This window comes from Sinocyclocheilus anshuiensis, unplaced genomic scaffold, assembly GCF_001515605.1.
Source record: "Sinocyclocheilus anshuiensis isolate Anshui unplaced genomic scaffold, SAMN03320099.WGS_v1.1 scaffold279, whole genome shotgun sequence".
NCBI classification, from domain to species: domain Eukaryota; kingdom Metazoa; phylum Chordata; class Actinopteri; order Cypriniformes; family Cyprinidae; genus Sinocyclocheilus; species Sinocyclocheilus anshuiensis.
This window is the reverse complement of record NW_015549591.1, coordinates 437,034-455,401: the sequence shown is the minus strand read 5'-3', so window position 1 is coordinate 455,401 and position 18,368 is coordinate 437,034. Positions and strand designations below refer to the sequence as shown.

General features: G+C 36.2%; 2 protein-coding genes across 5 annotated transcripts in view; both read left to right on the top strand.

The window, feature by feature from the left end:
- Positions 1-905: 905 nt before the first annotated feature.
- coa7 (cytochrome c oxidase assembly factor 7) lies at positions 906-3,533 on the top strand. The gene is made up of 3 exons (XM_016446623.1): positions 906-1,282; positions 1,365-1,505; positions 2,608-3,533. Exons 1-3 carry the CDS (start codon positions 1,177-1,179, stop codon positions 3,048-3,050), a joined length of 690 nt encoding a protein of 229 aa, XP_016302109.1. The 5' UTR covers positions 906-1,176; the 3' UTR covers positions 3,051-3,533.
- Positions 3,534-4,970: 1,437 nt separating this feature from the next.
- Positions 4,971-18,368, top strand: part of ralgps2 (Ral GEF with PH domain and SH3 binding motif 2) — a 146,812-nt gene continuing 133,414 nt past the window's right edge. For 2 of the 4 annotated variants that reach the window (XM_016446633.1, XM_016446634.1), the window contains exon 1: positions 4,971-5,180. The gene's annotated coding sequence lies outside the window, so the exon portion shown is untranslated. The remainder of the gene's footprint in view (positions 5,181-18,368) is intronic. The other 2 variants (XM_016446635.1, XM_016446636.1) reach the window with 2 other exon arrangements.

Below are 18,368 nucleotides of genomic sequence, written 5' to 3'. Positions count from 1 at the left end.
ATCTGTGTATTTGCATTAGTACAAAAACATAAAAACGGCTAGAGTAAATACATAACAGTATTTGTAACAATAATGTAAGATGTTTAACGACAGTACACTTATAAATAAGTCAGTTACATCGATTTTTGACCACAAAGACTATAAAGTTTTGGTAGTTTTATGGTTTCCAAGGTAGTTTAAGGTACAATTTTTGTAGTTTTAGAAGTATTTTGTTTTAAGTTTTCAAGTTTTTTTTTTTTTTTTTAAGTTTTCAAGTCAAGTTGTATTTCAAGTTTTAAGTTTTTATTTTTATAAGGTTTCAAAATCTAAGTTTTATTTAAGTTTTTATATTTTCTATAACTCAGTATCGCAACATACAGTATATACAGGTTCTATTTTATTGTAAATGTAGTATTTGGCCAAAATAATTAAGTCTTAGATCATTTGTGATCTTGTGATATTCAAGACAGCAAGATTCTGGCAGAAATAGACATTTCATTATAAATGACATTTTGTTTATTAATAATTTAATTTAAATGTATTATTTTATATGCATAAATGCTATATTATGCTTTTTGGAAATCTAAAATGTGGTTGTGAACTATTATAAAAAGACCAATTTTAATATTCCTTTATCTCTTTTTTTTTTAAATTCATGCCAAACGACTTACATAAAATTGTATCAAAAAAGTACAGAACAACAAAAATTGCATTTGTGTATGAAAAATTGCCAAGCATAATAAAAAAATTGATTACCAATGTAGTCCTCTGAATACGGACATTTCAACTGTTGTAAAGAAAAATCATATTAAAAGTATTTAGACATATTCTGACTTATTTTTCAGAGAAATAACTCGCGCCAAAAAGCTTTAACACAAAAACATCCACAAAAAAAGATGGGCGGGGCCTACGGAAGCCCGTCGGTGACTTTGAGCGAAGCAGGAAGTGATCTCCGGTTTCTGTGCGTGTGTGGTGTGAACACGTTGTTCTGTAACTGTTTTATAATTGTGAATATTTGATAGCACGTGCCTAATTTCAGCTAAACGAATCTCTGTGCTTTGAACGGATGCTTTTATTATTCTTTTTAAAATTCATTTTCCTGCAAGTGTTTGCACAACTAATCAGTGACCAAGGTCAAAAGTTGAGGACGTGAGACCTTCAGCCGGTCAATGCAAGTGATCGGAAATCTGTTACCACATGGCCGGGTTGATTAACTTTGAGGACGAACAGGAGGTGAAGCAGTTTCTGGATAATTTAGGAGTGGAGTACAGTTATCAGTGTTACCGGGAGAAAGACCCTGACGGTCAGTTGAGCGCTGTCCCTCTCGCGCGGGTGCTGAACGGCTTCATCTGATCCCATTCTTCTGTGTTTCTGGTGTTTGTTAGGGTGTCAGAGGTTGGCAGATTATTTGGAGGGTGTGAAGAAGAACTATGAGTCCACAGCTCAGGTTCTCAAGCACAACTGCGAGGTGAATGGCCATGGAGAGAGCTGCTATAAGCTCGGCGCTTACCATGTCACCGGCAAAGGTAAAGCCAGTATGTATTACACATCTTAAAAGCTTGTTCCCAATGTCAAAATCCTAGTAATCATTTTTAGAATTCTAATTACATAATTGTCTTTCATTATTAATATAATTCATATTGGACTGCATAATTGATTGATATGCACGCTCACACAGTTACTATCCACACACACACAAACACATATACTGAATATTTAATAAATACTTATTATTACTTAATTAACATACAAGTGTATTAATATCTAAAAGCTTGTTTCTCCGCTGCCAATAAATAAAAACCCTAGAAATTGTATGATTGACTTTCTGTTATTTGTTTGACTTAATCCTAATGGGATCTAAGAACTTTCTATTTCTTTATTCTTACTTCTTAGAATTTCAGATGATGCAGGTTTGATAAAAATAGGATTTAGTCCAAAATTTAGACATTCAACTATTATTCCTTTATGATTGATTTTTAACAAAACATATCTGTAGTCAATTGAATTGCTATGATTTCAACTTGTCTACATATTTTTGATTCATATTACTTTCATTTTAATTGTAATATAAATCACATTTTTGACTGTTAAAAATATTATTTTTTATTAATGTATTTGATCTGTCTACTACAGTAGACATGCTGAAAATTAAAAGAATAAAATAAAATGTAAAAGTCTAAAATGTTGAGTGTTTTTTTTAATCAAAATATGTAGGAAATGACAAAACAATAATGACAATAACAAATATGAATGTATAATAAAAATATACATTTAATATTATATATAATGTATTACTATATTTATTGTATTTTTATTAAATGTTATGAATGATATATTAAAATAAAAGAACAAAATTCATATGTATGCAATGAAATAGGACAAATAATTTGCTACGTATTTGCTTATTCAAAAATCATAAAGAATTTTTTTATAATTAGAAATAAAAGTTATATATTTTAATAATAATTAATATTCCAAAATTAAACTTCATATAGATTATAGCTGGACTTTAGAGTATTTATATTCAAAATATATATTAATAAATATTTGTAAATGTATTATATGTTAAAAATAAATATACTGTTATTATGTTATATTTCAACAACTGACTGCTTCTTTTGACATCAGGTGGTGTGACGGAGTGTTTAAAGACGGCATACTCCTGTTTTATGAAGGCATGTAACAGCAAAGGGAAGAAGTCTGTGGATGCTTGTCACAACATAGCTCTGCTTGCCCATGATGGGCGAGCCATGGAGGGGGGAGCTGATGCGAAGGTGGCTCGGCAGTACTACGAGAAGGCTTGCGAGGGAGGCTTCGCCCCCAGCTGTTTCAACCTGAGCGCTCTTTTAATCCAGGGATCTCCAGGGCTGGACAAAAACATGCCTCTGGCTCTAAAGTACGCCCTGCAAGCCTGCGAGCTGGGACACGTATGGGGCTGTGCTAATGCCAGTCGCATGTACAAACTGGGTGATGGGACTGATAAGGATGATCAGAAAGCTGAGGAGCTGAAGAACAGGGCCAGAGAACTCCACGGACAGCAGAAAGAACGGCAACTGAAATTTGGGGAGTGAGATAATGTGCCATAGCAATGACAGTTTATTTGGCCTTCCTTTTTTGATATCACTTATATAAACGCATAAATTATTTGAATACATTAGTTCTTTGCCACTTTTCTGTCATAGCTGTGATTCATGTCTGAGAGTGATGGTGTTAATATAAGCTAATATTTACAAAAACCGTTGCCACTAGATAACAGACTGTTAAGGTTAGCATAGATTTTAGAGAATAATGAAGCGACTCTACAGTTTTCTAGTGGTCTGAATTGGAATTGAACCCTTGTAAATCAATAGCTTTTATTTATTTTAGCAGGTGCTGTGCGTAAAATGGCCACTAGATGGAAGCATACTCCCAGCTGAACGTCTCTTACTATGGTAACAGTTGCAATGAACATTTGTTATGAGACAGACTTGAATATTTTGATGTTTCAAAATGTCCACTTCAATCCTTTGAATTTACTAAACATAAATGGCATAATGCAAATCAATGTCTTTGAATTCTTTAAACTTTCACTTTTATTTTTTTTGTTTGGCCCTCAATGCATCCGTTTAATAGTAACATGTATGATAGATAGATAGATAGATAGATAGATTTTTTTATGTGCTTTTCATATAAGTACAAACATGTCCATAATGCCAGATGGTCTGATGGTGACCTCCATGACCCGGTGTGAAGAGGTCAGTAGCCGTTATTAGTGTTGGGAACCAACAATTTCCCATTTAAATACAGGAACCAAATGATTTTCATGATGCTCAGCTCTGTTAACTGAATGAACCCTAATTCTTTCGCCAGTTTAAACCGAACACTATTTATCATTGTTAACTGTATAACTGTTGAGTGTAAACCACTTCCCGAACGAATAATGACCCTTAAAACGGTACTTTCAAATGAATCAGAAACCAGCAAGCAGTGTAATCTGATTCACAAACGAATGACTCTTATGAACCGGTTCTTTTCAGTGAATCAAAAACACAGCGCGACCAGTATAGTCTGATTTCCTTTTCAGTGAATCAAAAACAGAGCGCGACCAGTATAGTCTGATTTCCTTTTCAGTGAATCAAAAACACAGCGTGACCAGTATAGTCTGATTTCCTTTTCAGTGAATCAAAAACATACAGAGAGACCATTAGTGTAGTTCCCAAACGAATGATTCTTTTTAACCTGTTCTTTTTTAGTGAACCGTTTTAATTTTCAGTCAATCAAAAACATGTACAGTGCGAACAGTGTATTCTGATTCCCAAACGAATGAACCGCTTCACTGCGCTGAATAAACAGCTTTTTTGGGGACACAGCATCATTTAATGAATCGACAGCCTGACGGGTAATATTCAAATTTTTTTACACTAAACAGTAGTTTTGGATTTAACTGTTATTAGAGTTTACACCGAAAAAAAATGCAGTTTTATAGGAGAAGTCACGGATTTTTTGCGACTCACTAAACCCAATTTATTATTTTCGTCATGTCCGACTCAACATGAGCTTGACTGATTTGTCACACTGTGAGTTTTAATAAGTGGTATTGTATAAAAATGAACGAATGACTGCATGAATGTTACTACAGTTTTGTTCAATATTTTTATTTAAAAAAAAAAAATTTTTTTGTTCAATATTTTTATTAAAGGTATATATATATCAGTTAACCAGTTATTGCTGTTGAGGTCTGTAAACTAAATAAAAGCATTTGGCAACAAACTCCTAAGGGTAGAAAATACAATAAAACTGCATCTAAATTTCCCAAATATTAAGTACTAAAAGAATCGTTAAATTCCACATGATTCCCAGAAGCAACACGATGCTCTGGCATTCTTCACCTCCAATGACACTGCTGCAGCGGCAGACTGAAACCACGCCCTTTCTCAGCTCTTCTCCAATAATACAGCAGCAGCATCTGATTGCGCCATTAGCCCCGCCCTCCATTCGATCTCCTCCAATAACATTGCAGCAGTATCAGACAGCCCGTAGCCCCGCCCGCTGTCGTATCAACGGACACACCCACACACTCACATTTGTCGTTCCTGCTGGAACGTTATAGGCGCGCGGCTGTTGTTTTATATGGTTTGTATTAGTTTGCCGGAGCATCGCGTGCGGCACGGAGTAACGGTCGCAGTCTCCCCGCGCAGGAGTTGAGCACGGATCGTGAAGCGGTGAGTTTGACGCTGTTTAGTTGCTTGTGATGCGCAGTGTGCTGTTATGAGCGGGATGTTAGCTAATAGGCTACAGCAGCAGCACGCCTATGATGGGATTAATAGCGACTAGAACCGCTCCGACCGGCGACACGCTGTTGGAGATAATTCATGTGCATGTGTGTGTCATGCGATGGCTGCGTGCAGTTGGACGACTTTTGTGTGATCAGTGCTCGGTTCTGCTGATAATAAACTAGGCTTTTGCGGCTGGCGTGTGTGTGTGTGCGATAATCTGCAGGATTAAGTTTATTCTCGTGGTTGATGGGAAGTGGATCAATGCTGGATAACGGTTGTTTGTCTGGAGGGGGTTTCGCGTGCCCCCACCCCAGTCTGAATCGGGGTGTGTCACACACACACACACACACACACACACACCCTCATTTCTTTCAAAACTGTCCATATTTTCTGCAAACATATCATAGTAGCCACACTTACTGCTGTTGAGGCGGTTTTGGTCACTGCTGTCATCGCAAAAAAGATATGAACAACATTCTGGAACTGTTTGAAATAGAACTCATATTAATGTATTATGATTTTACAGTAGGATAATTGTAGTACCTATTCTGTTTTGCCTGTAACTGTGTTATCATTATCAATTTTAACGAAGTATGTGTTTAAAAGTTTATTTTTGTGCGTACTTTTGCACATTTCAAAACAAAGCAAAACGAAAACGGAGAAGTTTTTTTTGTGAATCAAATTAGTTATTATTGAACATTTGGACTGTATTTATGTCTTGATCCTTATATTGTCATTATTATTGTTGTTTTGATGGTTAGGGCTGGATATTTCACGAATCTATTCGATTCCGATTCACTAACGTTAGCTAGATTCGAGTCGGTTGGATATTCTAACTGTCTGTCGCGCCACATTAAAGAGCTCCAGAATGACATTTATTATTTGAATTTTGTGAATAAATTGACATAATTGAAAAGTTTTTGAAATAGTTTGTATAAAAATTGCCGGTCAATTGCACTGTCCGTGCATAGTCATAGTCTTTCTGCCTTAAAATCAAGCTAAAAGACATTAATTATGTCTGCCTCAGGACGCATAAACACATTTCATTACACCAAATAATGTTCTTTTTAGCAGCATCATATGACCCCTTTAATAATATATGGCCATGGGACAGACTTTCAGGATCCGTCTGTCAGAATAGAGCACTATTATGTGATGAAATCACCCTAAATCAAAGTCATGTTAAGAAGCCTGATACTACAATGATCAAAAGAGGAAACTGGCCACTGCATACTCTGATAACTGGGCAGTCAAGTTTTGTGAGGATTTTGATATGATATGCTCATGATATGCTGGGTTATGATTAACTAAGACTCATAATCAAATGTGTCTTGGTTCTTGATGCATTTCGAACCTTGAAATGTTCTCTTTGAAGTATGTACAGAATGAACTGCTGTGTATGGTTGAGGTTGATGCATAGTACAAAGTTAAAGGGTAAAATACATAATGACAAATGTTTTACTCTGTTAAAACACCATAATACTGTCAGAAATGGCACATTTCAGGTACATTTACACGACAACAGTGTACTAAAAATGGGAATTTTTTCCTGTGTCTTTGAAAAGTTTCGTGGACAGATGACAACATTCACACGGATCCGTGACAAATGACTAAAAACGCTGTATTATGCATGCCATGTCAGTGGTTGGCATGTTTTCAAAAGGTAGCATTTTCAGGCCCCCAAAGCGCCATTGTTGTGTAAATGAAAGGCCAAAACGCATAAAAAGTTTGTCGTTTATAGTTGAAAACTAAAGTTGAAGTTACCTGGTACCTATCTTGGTACCTAAGTAATAACATATTAGGTTATTGGCACAGACTGGCCTGTTCACACCATGGATGTTAACTAGTTTTACTAACCATGGCTATAACGATAACGCCAATCAGAATACACCTAGCTTTAAAGAGCTTGAGCATTTAAAGTGACAGACAACATAATCAAAGTGCACGCTTATAAAGATCAGAACATTATTGTGCTTTGGTGTGGATGCTAATATAGTTATTGTTAATGCTCTTAGTGTGAACTGAGTGACCTTTGCCCCAGGGCTCCAGACTGCGACTAAAACGGTTGCGACCAAAAATATTAATTTGCGAGTGAAGTTTTTGCTGAGGTTGCCTCACTCAGCAAAAGTGACTATATACAGTATATTTACATGTTATGACTTAAAAAATTTTCCTGATTGTTTTGCGATCGCATCATTATGTTCACGTATTAAACTGAGACGATGCGCATCAAAGTTTTAGTGGGAAAAAAAAGAGTTTCAAACAGTCCTCGTCTCTGCTGCACAGCAGCGCTGACCCACACCTGATAAACGCAGCTCAGTTGTGCAGTGCGAGAGAGAATGAAATGGTGGAGACGTGCAGGTAAATTGCACAAAAACGGAGTCTATTTCGTGCACAACTTGAACAAACTACAATAGGTAAGGCTGTCAGCTGTGTGGATATTGGCAATATCGTTAACAATTCTCGTTTATAATGATTACAAATATGTCTTCTTCTGATCAAGATAGTCTATATGCTGTGTTCTGTTAATGTGTGAAATTCATATTATTTGAAGCACACTTGCCGTCCATTAATCGCAAAAAGCTTTGTTACTTTTTAATAAACAAAGTATCAGCTTTAAAATTATGCGCTGTCAGCTGTGTGGATATTGGCAATATCGTTAACAATTCTCGTTTATAATCATTACTAATATGGCTGCTTCTTATCAAGATCGTAGTCTATATGCTGTGTTCTGTTAATGCGTGAACTTCGTATTATTTGAATCACACTTGCCGTCCATTAATCGCAAAAAGCTTTGTTACTTTTTAATAAACAAAGTATCAGCTTTAAAATTATGCCAAATTCACAACGAAATTCAAACAATAAATACGTTGTTTTGGTGCTCTTTAATGCGGCAGGCGCGATCGCTTTAGCGCCTCAGTTCAAGTGGCAAGTGAACCATTATTATATCTTTCTCTTTACTACTATAGTACATAACGAACATGAATTAACATCAAAACATAGCCTATTTTATAAGAAAGCCTAAAGTACAACTTACTGTAAAATTATGCCAAATTCACAACGAAATTCAAACAATAAATACGTTGTTTTGGTGCTCTTTAATGCGGCAGGCGCGATCGCTTTAGCGCCTCAGTTCAAGTGGCAAGTGAACCCATTATTATATCTTTCTCTTTACTACTATAGTACATAATGAACATGAATTAACATCAAAAGGTAGGCTATTTTATAAGAGAGCCTATAGTACAACTTACTGAAATGTCTCATGTAAAAGCTCATTCAGTGTTTCAAACTGCGAAAAACGTGTAAAGCTTGTAAACATTGCAACGTATTGAACGTAATAATACATTTACCTCAGAATAATCATTCGGTGTCCATAAGCTCATCAGTCAGCTAGAAAAATAACTATAAAGATGAGCATTTTGCTATATTTATGCGCTATTGGATGTTAAATTTATTTAACCTGTTGTCTACATGATTCAACTCCTCCTACAATACTACTAATGAAGAAAAACAGACTTGAATGCGTGAAAGACATATGACAACATTTATAGGATGCACTGAGGAGGAGCCCAAACTACACTCAGTGGCCAAGTGATGATTATGGTCCATGATATTTGTACAGATTCTGTGTAATGAACAATTCTTTGTGACTATATATTTCAAGTTGGAAAGGACGTTTAGTTCCCACTTTAAGTGAACCTTAGTTCCCAGGTCATCTACAAGATGGATTAAAATGCTGATAAATTCAAGAAAAGATGAGACATAAACACATGAAAGTATGATTGAAATGTTAAAAATAAATAAATAAATCACGTTTTATTCTGTGGCACCTAAAAAAATAATTTGCCACCTAAAATTTTTTCTTATAGGAGCCAATGGCTCCTTAATCGATTTTTTTTGTGTGGAGCCCTGTTTGCCCTCTCGAGCACTGAGGTTTGTTGCCGCCACTAGAACGCACACTAAGTATGTATAATTTGACCATGTGTTTGCAATGCATTAGCCAAGCTTTTGCACACCTGCGTAGGGTATTTCTGGCCTAAAGGAGAAGCATCAATTTCTTTGAGTTGCTCTGTTAATCAAATCACAATTGTATGCAAAAGTTCAATTTCCTGTGTTAAATTTAGCTTTTGGTTTTATGGGCCTCTGATGAGTATTAGCAGTGTTATTGTATTGTCTGTCAGGATTGTTTATAGTTGAAGCCTGCATCTGGCATTGCTTTAATCCCCATAAACACTCTCGCTTCTTCACTCTCTTGCTTTCCTTCTCTCTTTCTGTCTGTCTGAGCACTTCCTGTCTACATAAGAAAGCTTTGTCCTTTTCAAACTACTGCTAGGCAGATCCTGGTGTTGCTTAGAGCTGAAACGCTGTTTCTTAGATAGCTGCACAGGTGGGATTCCTTTTCCTTTCTGTTTGTTAATCTCTGCCTTCCCTTCTGAGTTCACTTTGTTCTTAGGGTTGTACTAAGGATAGCCTGACCTCACACAGTGTGAGTGAGTTTTGTAGGGATGCTCAATATATTAGGCCTATATCAGCTATTATTATTATTAGAGATGCACCGATTGCAATTTTCTTGGCCGATACCGATTTCCGATTTTTTTGTTAGTGTGATCTACCGATACTGATTTTTGCAGATTCCGATTTCCTTTTAAGAACTATAATTGACAGCATATAAACAAAAATCTACTTTTCTTCAACGCAAAGTTATTTTACATTTGATTACTTTAATTTCTGTAGTCTTCATTGTAAAAATTAAATACAGATTAATGCTTACCGTTAAAGTTATAAAACGTATTCATTCAAGAGCAGAAAGTGATGTTCTTTGATTAACATGACAGACTCTAAAAAATTAACAGTAAACATCAGTTTACAAATAGTGAATTAATAAAAAGAAATTAAGTACCACATGCCTGTATTTTAACCTATTCTTTTTTTTTTTTTCCTTTTTAAACAATAGTAGGGCCCTGTAAAATGTTCTTAATTTTTCTGGTAATCAGATGAAGGCATAAAACATTAATTTAATTTATGGTTACTGTTAAAATTAAAAAGAAAACAGATGTGATTATTCCTTTAAAAATAAAGATTTATTAATATTTATTATCAGTAGTAGCATTGAGTCTTCAGACTGCTAAATAGTCATATATTCTGACAGTTTAACATTAAACTAAACTTTTATTTTGATGGGTTGCCGTGAAGAACTTGCAGCTGCTGTGTATGTGATATGACGGTAGTTTTCTCAAATGAAACGGTAAAATGCTAATGAAGTGACTCTCAGAGCAGCTGGAGATGACATTCGTGTTCATATCATCATATAGTAAGACGGCAGAAGCAGAAAACACTGCGAGCGTCATCCGCGCTTTAGTATGTGTGTAGTAAATAAAGTGCGCCCCGCCATTCATTCATTGCAGAAATCTTGGCGCCTTATGCGTGATATCAAATGCTTCCGCAGGTTTATAGTATTACTATAGCATTTCACCTGAGTATTGCGAATCATGCGTATGGCCATGATAAGCGCTGAATGAATGACAGGCTTTCTGTTGTAACATCGCGCAAGGTAAATAAGGGTGACATCTAGTCGAGAAGACTAATGATAAGATTCACGTTAATCAGATCTTGTTTTAAATGTTTGCTGAAATAATCCCGGAAAAGATCGATTTGCGGCTTTTGAGAATCGATATCGAATCGACGTCATTTAAAAAAACGATTAATCGAAAAATCAATTTTTTTGCCCAGCCCTATTCTACACCCTTGTTAATCAGCTATCATTTCACACTGTTTTTAGGAATAAATTATGGGTAGGGTTAGGTTTAGGGGTAGGGATTGGGTTTAGTCTATATTTTTGGACAGTAATGTTGATTCAGGATCAACTAAAGATGTTGATCCAGGAACATGTCTTACTTGGCAAAATCACGGCGACCGACAGACGGCAGCCGGAATATTGGACTGCGGTCCCTTTAAGAGTTTATCCACGGACCCAATATACTGTTACACAACATGCGTTCTCTTTCTCAACTATTTAACATTAACGTGTTTAACTGGATACTCGCCAAGACGGGCATTTTGACATAATTTTAAATGTATTTGACCGTTTTAGCGCAGTTAGCCACTCATTTTGATATTTGTGGCTCACAAGCTGTTTGAGACTGAGAGCGGATTGTGCTCTCCACTAATATAGATCAGTGGTGGTGCGTGCGTTTGGTGTAAGTGCGAAACCTGCGGGAATGACTATAATAATGCGCAATACAAGCACTATTTAACCGGAGCGAATGAGACGTGTGTGAGAGAAGGGGTCGTCGGAGAGATGAGAGTGAGAATGCGCGGCTGAACGGATCGGCTCGGAATCGGAAAGAAGTGAGACTGACCGACCGATCACCGATCCGGGCCGATCATGAGGAAAATCGGCCGATTCCGATCCCTGGCCGATCGATCGGTGCATCTCTAATTATTATTATTATTATTATTATTATTAAATTTTTTGGTAATGTCACCGATCCGGGCCGATCATGAGGAAAATCGGCCGATTCCGATCCCTGGCCGATCGATCGGTGCATCTCTAATTATTATGATTATTATTATTATTAAATTTTTTGGTAATGCATAGAATATTTGTAGTCCGTATAAATATTTGTAGTTTTACATAACATTTTAACATTATTTAGCACTAAATAAAGAATCAACGTTTTAAAGATTAAAGAAATAATGGACTACTTATAATACTTATATAATACCTACCACCCCAGTATAGATACTTTCTCATTCAACAATTTATTTAAAAATGAATAGGCACGTCCATATTTCATACTGTACATTATAATGTAATGTTATTATGCAGCCTAAATTAATTTTTATCACAAATTCAATTTGACATTCCCAAATATATAATAATAATTTTAATTGTGAAATTAATTCTCCCTCCCAAATTTGTATTGTTTTTTAAAATATATACATTTTTGGGTTACCGACCTTTACATAATTAATGCCATTTAATTAAATATGTTAACCTTAGAAGTCACAGATAGAATGGGTTAAAAATGATAAACAAATTAGCGGCATAATTTTTTACAATTTATTTATTTATTTTATTTTTTAAGCAAAAGTGTGTTTGTGATTATAGTTAAATTTAGTTTCAATTAATATATAGATTCATTAATTTTTATTTATATTTTTTAAAGAACAAAAACGTTACAGTTGTGATAAGAATGAATGAAAGGAAGAATTAATAAAAAAAAAAATTAACAGTACAAGGCATCCATATTCATTTAATTCAGGTCCATCCTTCAGCGTCCATCTCACACTGTTTCCCAGTAGAGAGAGAAAAGGGTCCCAAATTTTGTATATTTGTTTCATTAATAGAACTTTAATAGGGGCCAATAGAAATTGTGGCAGGGCAAATAAAAATATGAACTTGCCTGACCAGGCCAGCAGAAGAATCTTTATTGAAGTACATCAGCAGTTTCCTATGACACTTCATACTTAAAACTAGTTTACTTAGTTAGAAAATATTTGTTTGGCCAGATGTACTCCTAATTGAACACAGTATGCAGTGATGTGCCTTGTGTGGATGCGAGACCCATCTGGCCTTGTGCTCTCTGCTTTACAAAAGAAATGTGATTATCCACAGATTACATTTGTGAAACGGGACCCCCTGCTCCAGAAGGGCCCACCTTTCCTCTCTGTGTGTGTGTGAGTGTTTGTGATGATTGCAGGTCTTGTACTGCTTTGCTTCCCTGCTCAAATGACAGGGGTTTTCTGAAACACAAGATGAGCCTCGTGGGATGGGTGTGTGTGCGATCGTTCACATGAATGAGGCCTCATGTTTACATCCATTGGTGATTCCGTAATGTGTGTAAATCAATCTTCTTTGCATGCGTCTCATGTTCAGACGGCATGTAATGGTGTGTGCTGTAGGGAGAACCAGAAAGGATGTATATTTTAAGCTATGGGGTCATTTGAAGCCTTTTTCCTAACATCTGTTGCAGGCCGTGCATTTATGGGCATGTGCGTATGTCTCTGTGGCTATTTGTGTTTCTGCTGTCGGTCATATAGGCTGTGAGGTTAAGCAGGGAGACTCTTTAATTAGTCTGATGATCAGGGTATCTCTCGCTAGACATTACGACAGCTGTTTCATTAGCCTGTTGCGCCCCAGACTCCCTGCAACTTAAGAATTGACCGGTATTTGCCGTTTCCATTTTCATCTGTCTGTAGAATTGTCTTTTATGAGCTGTGCATCACTACAACTGTGTAATTTCGAGGACTGTTCAGAGACCTGTAGTTACAGTGAGGCTAACAGTGTGTTTGCTTTGATAAGATTATAGAAGTTCCTTCATGAGTGCTTTTTACAGCGGTTTCAAAGGAAACATGCTTGAAGTGGTGAACTACCATACTTCTCTTTTTATGGTATGTTGTAGTTACACTGTGCTCACACTCTACTTTTGCGAAAATGTGTGTATATGTGTATATAACAGAGTAAACTAAGAGGAGTACTATATCCCACAATGCAATGTGACCTTTCCTTGACAAAAAATATACTATAATATAATATAAAAAAAAGAAAATATATATATTTAAAAAAATCATACTGGCCCCAAACTTTTGAATGGTAATATAAATAACTTATTTTAATTTAAGATGGACAACTCTCAATGTCATTATAACTTGCAGTTTTGTAAGTGAGTCATATGTTGATTCACTAACCACTGATTCATTCAGTGAAAGACTCGTCAGAGTGATTGAAATCGGTAACTCCTGAAGGGTGGTTCACTCTGTCAGTGAGTTGCAGCCAAAAAAAAGTATTTGTGAGTATTTTTGAAATATTTATTAAGAAAAACAGTTCATAAGAGTCACTTATATGTGAATCGGATTATACTGTATGTTTGTTTTTGCGTGCAGCCTGTAAAGTTTATCTGTTAAGGTTGTCTTGTCAATATTAAAAACAAATATATAATTGCTGTTGCCATGGCACTGTAGATATGTAATAAAAAAATCACCTTTATTTGTGAGATAATAATTGGACATCACTCACTGAATTGAACTTAATAATAACATAATAATATCATCTGACAACACTGTGAAGCGTTTATTGTTGTATACAGTAGAGGTCGACTGATAGTGGATTTTACCAATAGCTAGGTTGGACCACACTGGCCGACACCGATTAATCAACCGATAGTTTTTAAAATACTGAATGAAAACTAAAATAGTGCTTTACTATAAAAAATAAAAAAAATCAGTACTGAACCATACTTTGTAAATGAATAAAAATATTAATATTAAATTATTAATTATATATTGATCATTAAAGTTAGTTCATAGTTCATTAACTAATGTTAACAGAAGCAACGTCAAAATATATTAGTAGATGTTGAAATGAACACACTCTAACTAGATGGTCATCTTTAAATATCTACACAAAGGCCATTGCATTGAAATTACATACATATGGATATTGTATGAATACTCATGCACTTTAATTGCTTCTATTCTAGAACACGTGATGATTATTTAATCAAAATGAAAAAAAATGGCAGTTGCACACTGGGCAAAAAGCGCAGACCAATACATTGGTCGACCTCTAGTATACGGCATATTTTCACTTACTATTTAAAAAAAAAAAAGTGAAATGTGACATCCCATTTCGCCTACTTAGGCTATACTATGCCCTGACAGTATACTCTAATTGTGAAGGAAAAAGTACAGACTTTTGAGTGACCACACTTAGAGATGGACCGATCGAGCGGCCAGGGATCAGAATCGGTCGATTTTCCTCATGATCGGCCCGGATCGGTGACCGGCTGGTCAGTCTCGCTTCTTTCCGATTCCGTTTTGTTACCAGTGGCAGCGACACAGGCAATAACGTCAGCCGCGCATTCTCGCTCTCATCTCTCCGACGACCTCTTCTCTCACACACGTCTCATTCTCTCCGGTTAAATAGTGCTTGTATTGCGCATTATTTTAGTAATTCCCACAGGTTTTGCACTTACACTAAAAGCGTGCGCACCACCACTGATCTATATTAGTGGAGAGCACAATCCGCGTTCAGTCTCAAACAGCCCTAGTGGCTAACTGCGCTAAAACGTTCAAATACATACAAAATAATGTCAAAATGCCCATCTTGGCCAGTATCCAGTTAAACACAGTCAGTTTTGGAATAGGCTTGCTGCGATAGATGGTGTTTTCGTTCATACCGGTGTTAAGCCGCAACACCGGTTACGTCATTTGCCTACCACCCCCCACCCCCCACCATCGTTTAGATTTTTTTATAGTAACAAAAATCTTTTAGCCTAGTTCAGTTAGAGGACAGACACTTTTTAAAACTAAACGCTCAATGCAGTGTGCCGAACCGTGCGCGAACGACAGTGCACCATGGAGCAGGAGTCAGATTTTATTCATCACGTGAGGAGAGTGAGTCGAGCTGACTGACAAGAGTGAGGTGAGAAAGACAAGACAATGGCAGAAGATTTTATTTAAACTTTGTGTATTTTATTTATTTTATTTTACATCAAGGTGTATATGCCGTGCCTCCAAGCTTTCTTATTCATTTTACTAATAAACGTTCTATGTTTCTTATTTATTTGGTTCCACAGTTGTTTGCTGTTTTTCAGTTTTATATACCTATTTAAACTTTGTGTAGCCTAAGTAATTTGTTATTTTATTAGGCATATATGGTGTATTTTTATTCGTTTTGTTAAAAGTTCTGAGTTTGACGTTGTTGTTGCTTGAATTGAATCAACACCGAATTGCCGCTAATGCGGTGATTCACTCACGCTGTTTGTGAAATTATGTCTCACACAAGGTTTTCAAATGACTTTATAAGTTATTTAATGAAGAAATATGAAGGTGAGTACCCCTCACCTTCAGCATTATGCTATAATTATTTCACCCACGCCAGACTGAGACGGTGACGCTGCATGTCATGCCAAACCTCTCACGGCAGCGTCATCAGCTTGAGATCGTTTTTTTGAGATCGGCCTTTTTAGAGACCGCCGATCAATCATCCCAATGTGATTATCGGCCGATAGTGATCGGTAGCCGATCAATCGGAGCACCCCTACTGTCTGTCATGTTAATCAAAGAACAAAAGACAAAGAAAATCACTTTCTGCTCTTGACTGAATACGTTTTATAACTTTAATGGTAAGCATTAATCTGTATTTAATTTTTACAATGAAGACTACAGAAATTAAAGTAATCAAATGTAAAATAACACCAGTGTTATTTTACATTTGATTACTTTAATTTCTGTAGTATTTCTTACCGGAATAAAAACGTACTTAACCTGAAAAACTTAGTTTCATAGCTCTCTTTATTCTATTGCATTTATTTGTGCTGTTGTTTGCAATTTTTTATGTGTTCTTAATTTATTACTGACTTGTTTTTTTTTTATGAAAATAAAACTTTGCATTGAAGAAAAGTAGATTTTTGTTTGTATATGCTGTCAATTATAGTTCTTAGAAATAAAATCGGAATCGACAAAAATCGTTATCGGCAGATCACACTAACAAAAAAAATCGGAAATCGGAATCAGCCAAGAAAATTGCAATTGGTGCATCTCTAACCACACTGTTGCATAGTTGCATCCTGTCAACATGAAATTACCTGTCAGTCATCTTGTCATATTGATGATTGGGACGCAGCAATAGATTATTGGTCTGTTGATCTATTTCACACTGTTCAGTCTGCATATTCAGTGTTAATATAGCCATGGACTTGTTTTTTGGGTAGCAGTCATGACCGCCTGTTGAATATGATTTTTTTTTTTTTTTTTGTAACAGAACTCTCTGAAACACGCAGGCTTTCACTCTTGTTCTCGACTGACGTGCTGTAAGTAGTTTCCAGGGTAACGTGAGTGCCAGTCATGCAATTGGCCCACAGAGGAAGTGAGAGTTGATGAGGACTTTCAAGAATGTCTTGTCTGTCTGTCACACTAGTGGTTGAGACTAGCTACTAGGGGCCCATATGACCTCACAAAACACCTTCACGCTGATCTCAGAGCTCCTTTGTCTCATGATTGTTATGGAATTTTAACCAGCTGTCATCTGTTACATCTTTTAAGGCCTGGCACACTGAGTTTGACTGAGCGAATCACACGAAAGTATGAACTGTTCACACACCATTCACCTTCTCTGACAGAAGTTTTGGATGTTTGACTCAAAACAAATGTTAGCATTCCGTTAAGCTAACTGTACTCTAATAAGCATAAAATGCGCGACAGAGATATTGTGTAAAATGATGTTTTTCTGTTGATACTTTTCAAATGTTAGCATGTTGCTAAGCTAATGGCACCGTAATAAGCATAAAATGCACAGCACAAAGACTGTGTAAAATACTTTAAATAAAAAACTTTTTATTGATACTTTTCTGTTTAAATGTCTGCTTGTTGTTAAGCTAAAGGCACTCTAAGCATAAAATACAAAGCATAAATATTGTATAAAATAGTTTAACATTTTTGATAATTTCCTGTTTCGAACGTTAGCATGTTGCTAAGCTAATGGTATTGTAATAAGCATGAAATACACATCCCAGATGTTGTGTACAATTTTTTGCACATTTTTTATTCATAGTTTTCTGTTTCAAATGTTAGCATGCTGCTAAGCTAACAGCATAAGCACAAAAAAACATAAAATGCACAGCACAATATTGTGCAAAATTATAAATGTTTACACTGAACGCCTTTTTAATACTTTTCGCGGTCTGGCGCCGACCGATCTAGCGATCCTGGGGGGCTACCGACGCGCAGAGGGTGGCGTTCGAGAGGACTCCTCGAGCTGAGGGGATCCCCCGAATTTGGTGGAGATCCGCGTTAGCGAGATAGTGACACCAGTCAACACTTTCACTTCAGTAAGGAGGTCTCTTGTTCAGGCAGCATTCACGCGTTGTCTTAAGCCCTATTCGCACGGGATTAGTATTACCTGGTGACCTCCAGTCATTTGTAATAATTGCTGAGGTTGTCTGTGCTCTTAATCCCGTGCGAATCGGCCATGTCTGTAATTTGTAAAGTAAAAATTCCCCCGCAAAAGACCTACCATATTTCGCAGAACACCGAGGTCCTGTGATAATATTAGTCCCGTGCGAATCGGCATTTCTGTGATTCGGCCAGCATTTGGCAGGTCGTATATAATTTTTCGAGGTTTTTGTTTGC

Bases quoted from the DNA above. Each gene is read 5' to 3' on its own strand.
- coa7 (XM_016446623.1), top strand. From the start codon at position 1,177: ATGGCCGGGTTGATTAACTTTGAGGACGAACAGGAGGTGAAGCAGTTT. The intron at 1,283-1,364 runs GTCAGTTGAGCG...GGTGTTTGTTAG, and splicing joins CCGGGAGAAAGACCCTGACG to GGTGTCAGAGGTTGGCAGAT. The intron at 1,506-2,607 runs GTAAAGCCAGTA...TTTTGACATCAG, and splicing joins TTACCATGTCACCGGCAAAG to GTGGTGTGACGGAGTGTTTA.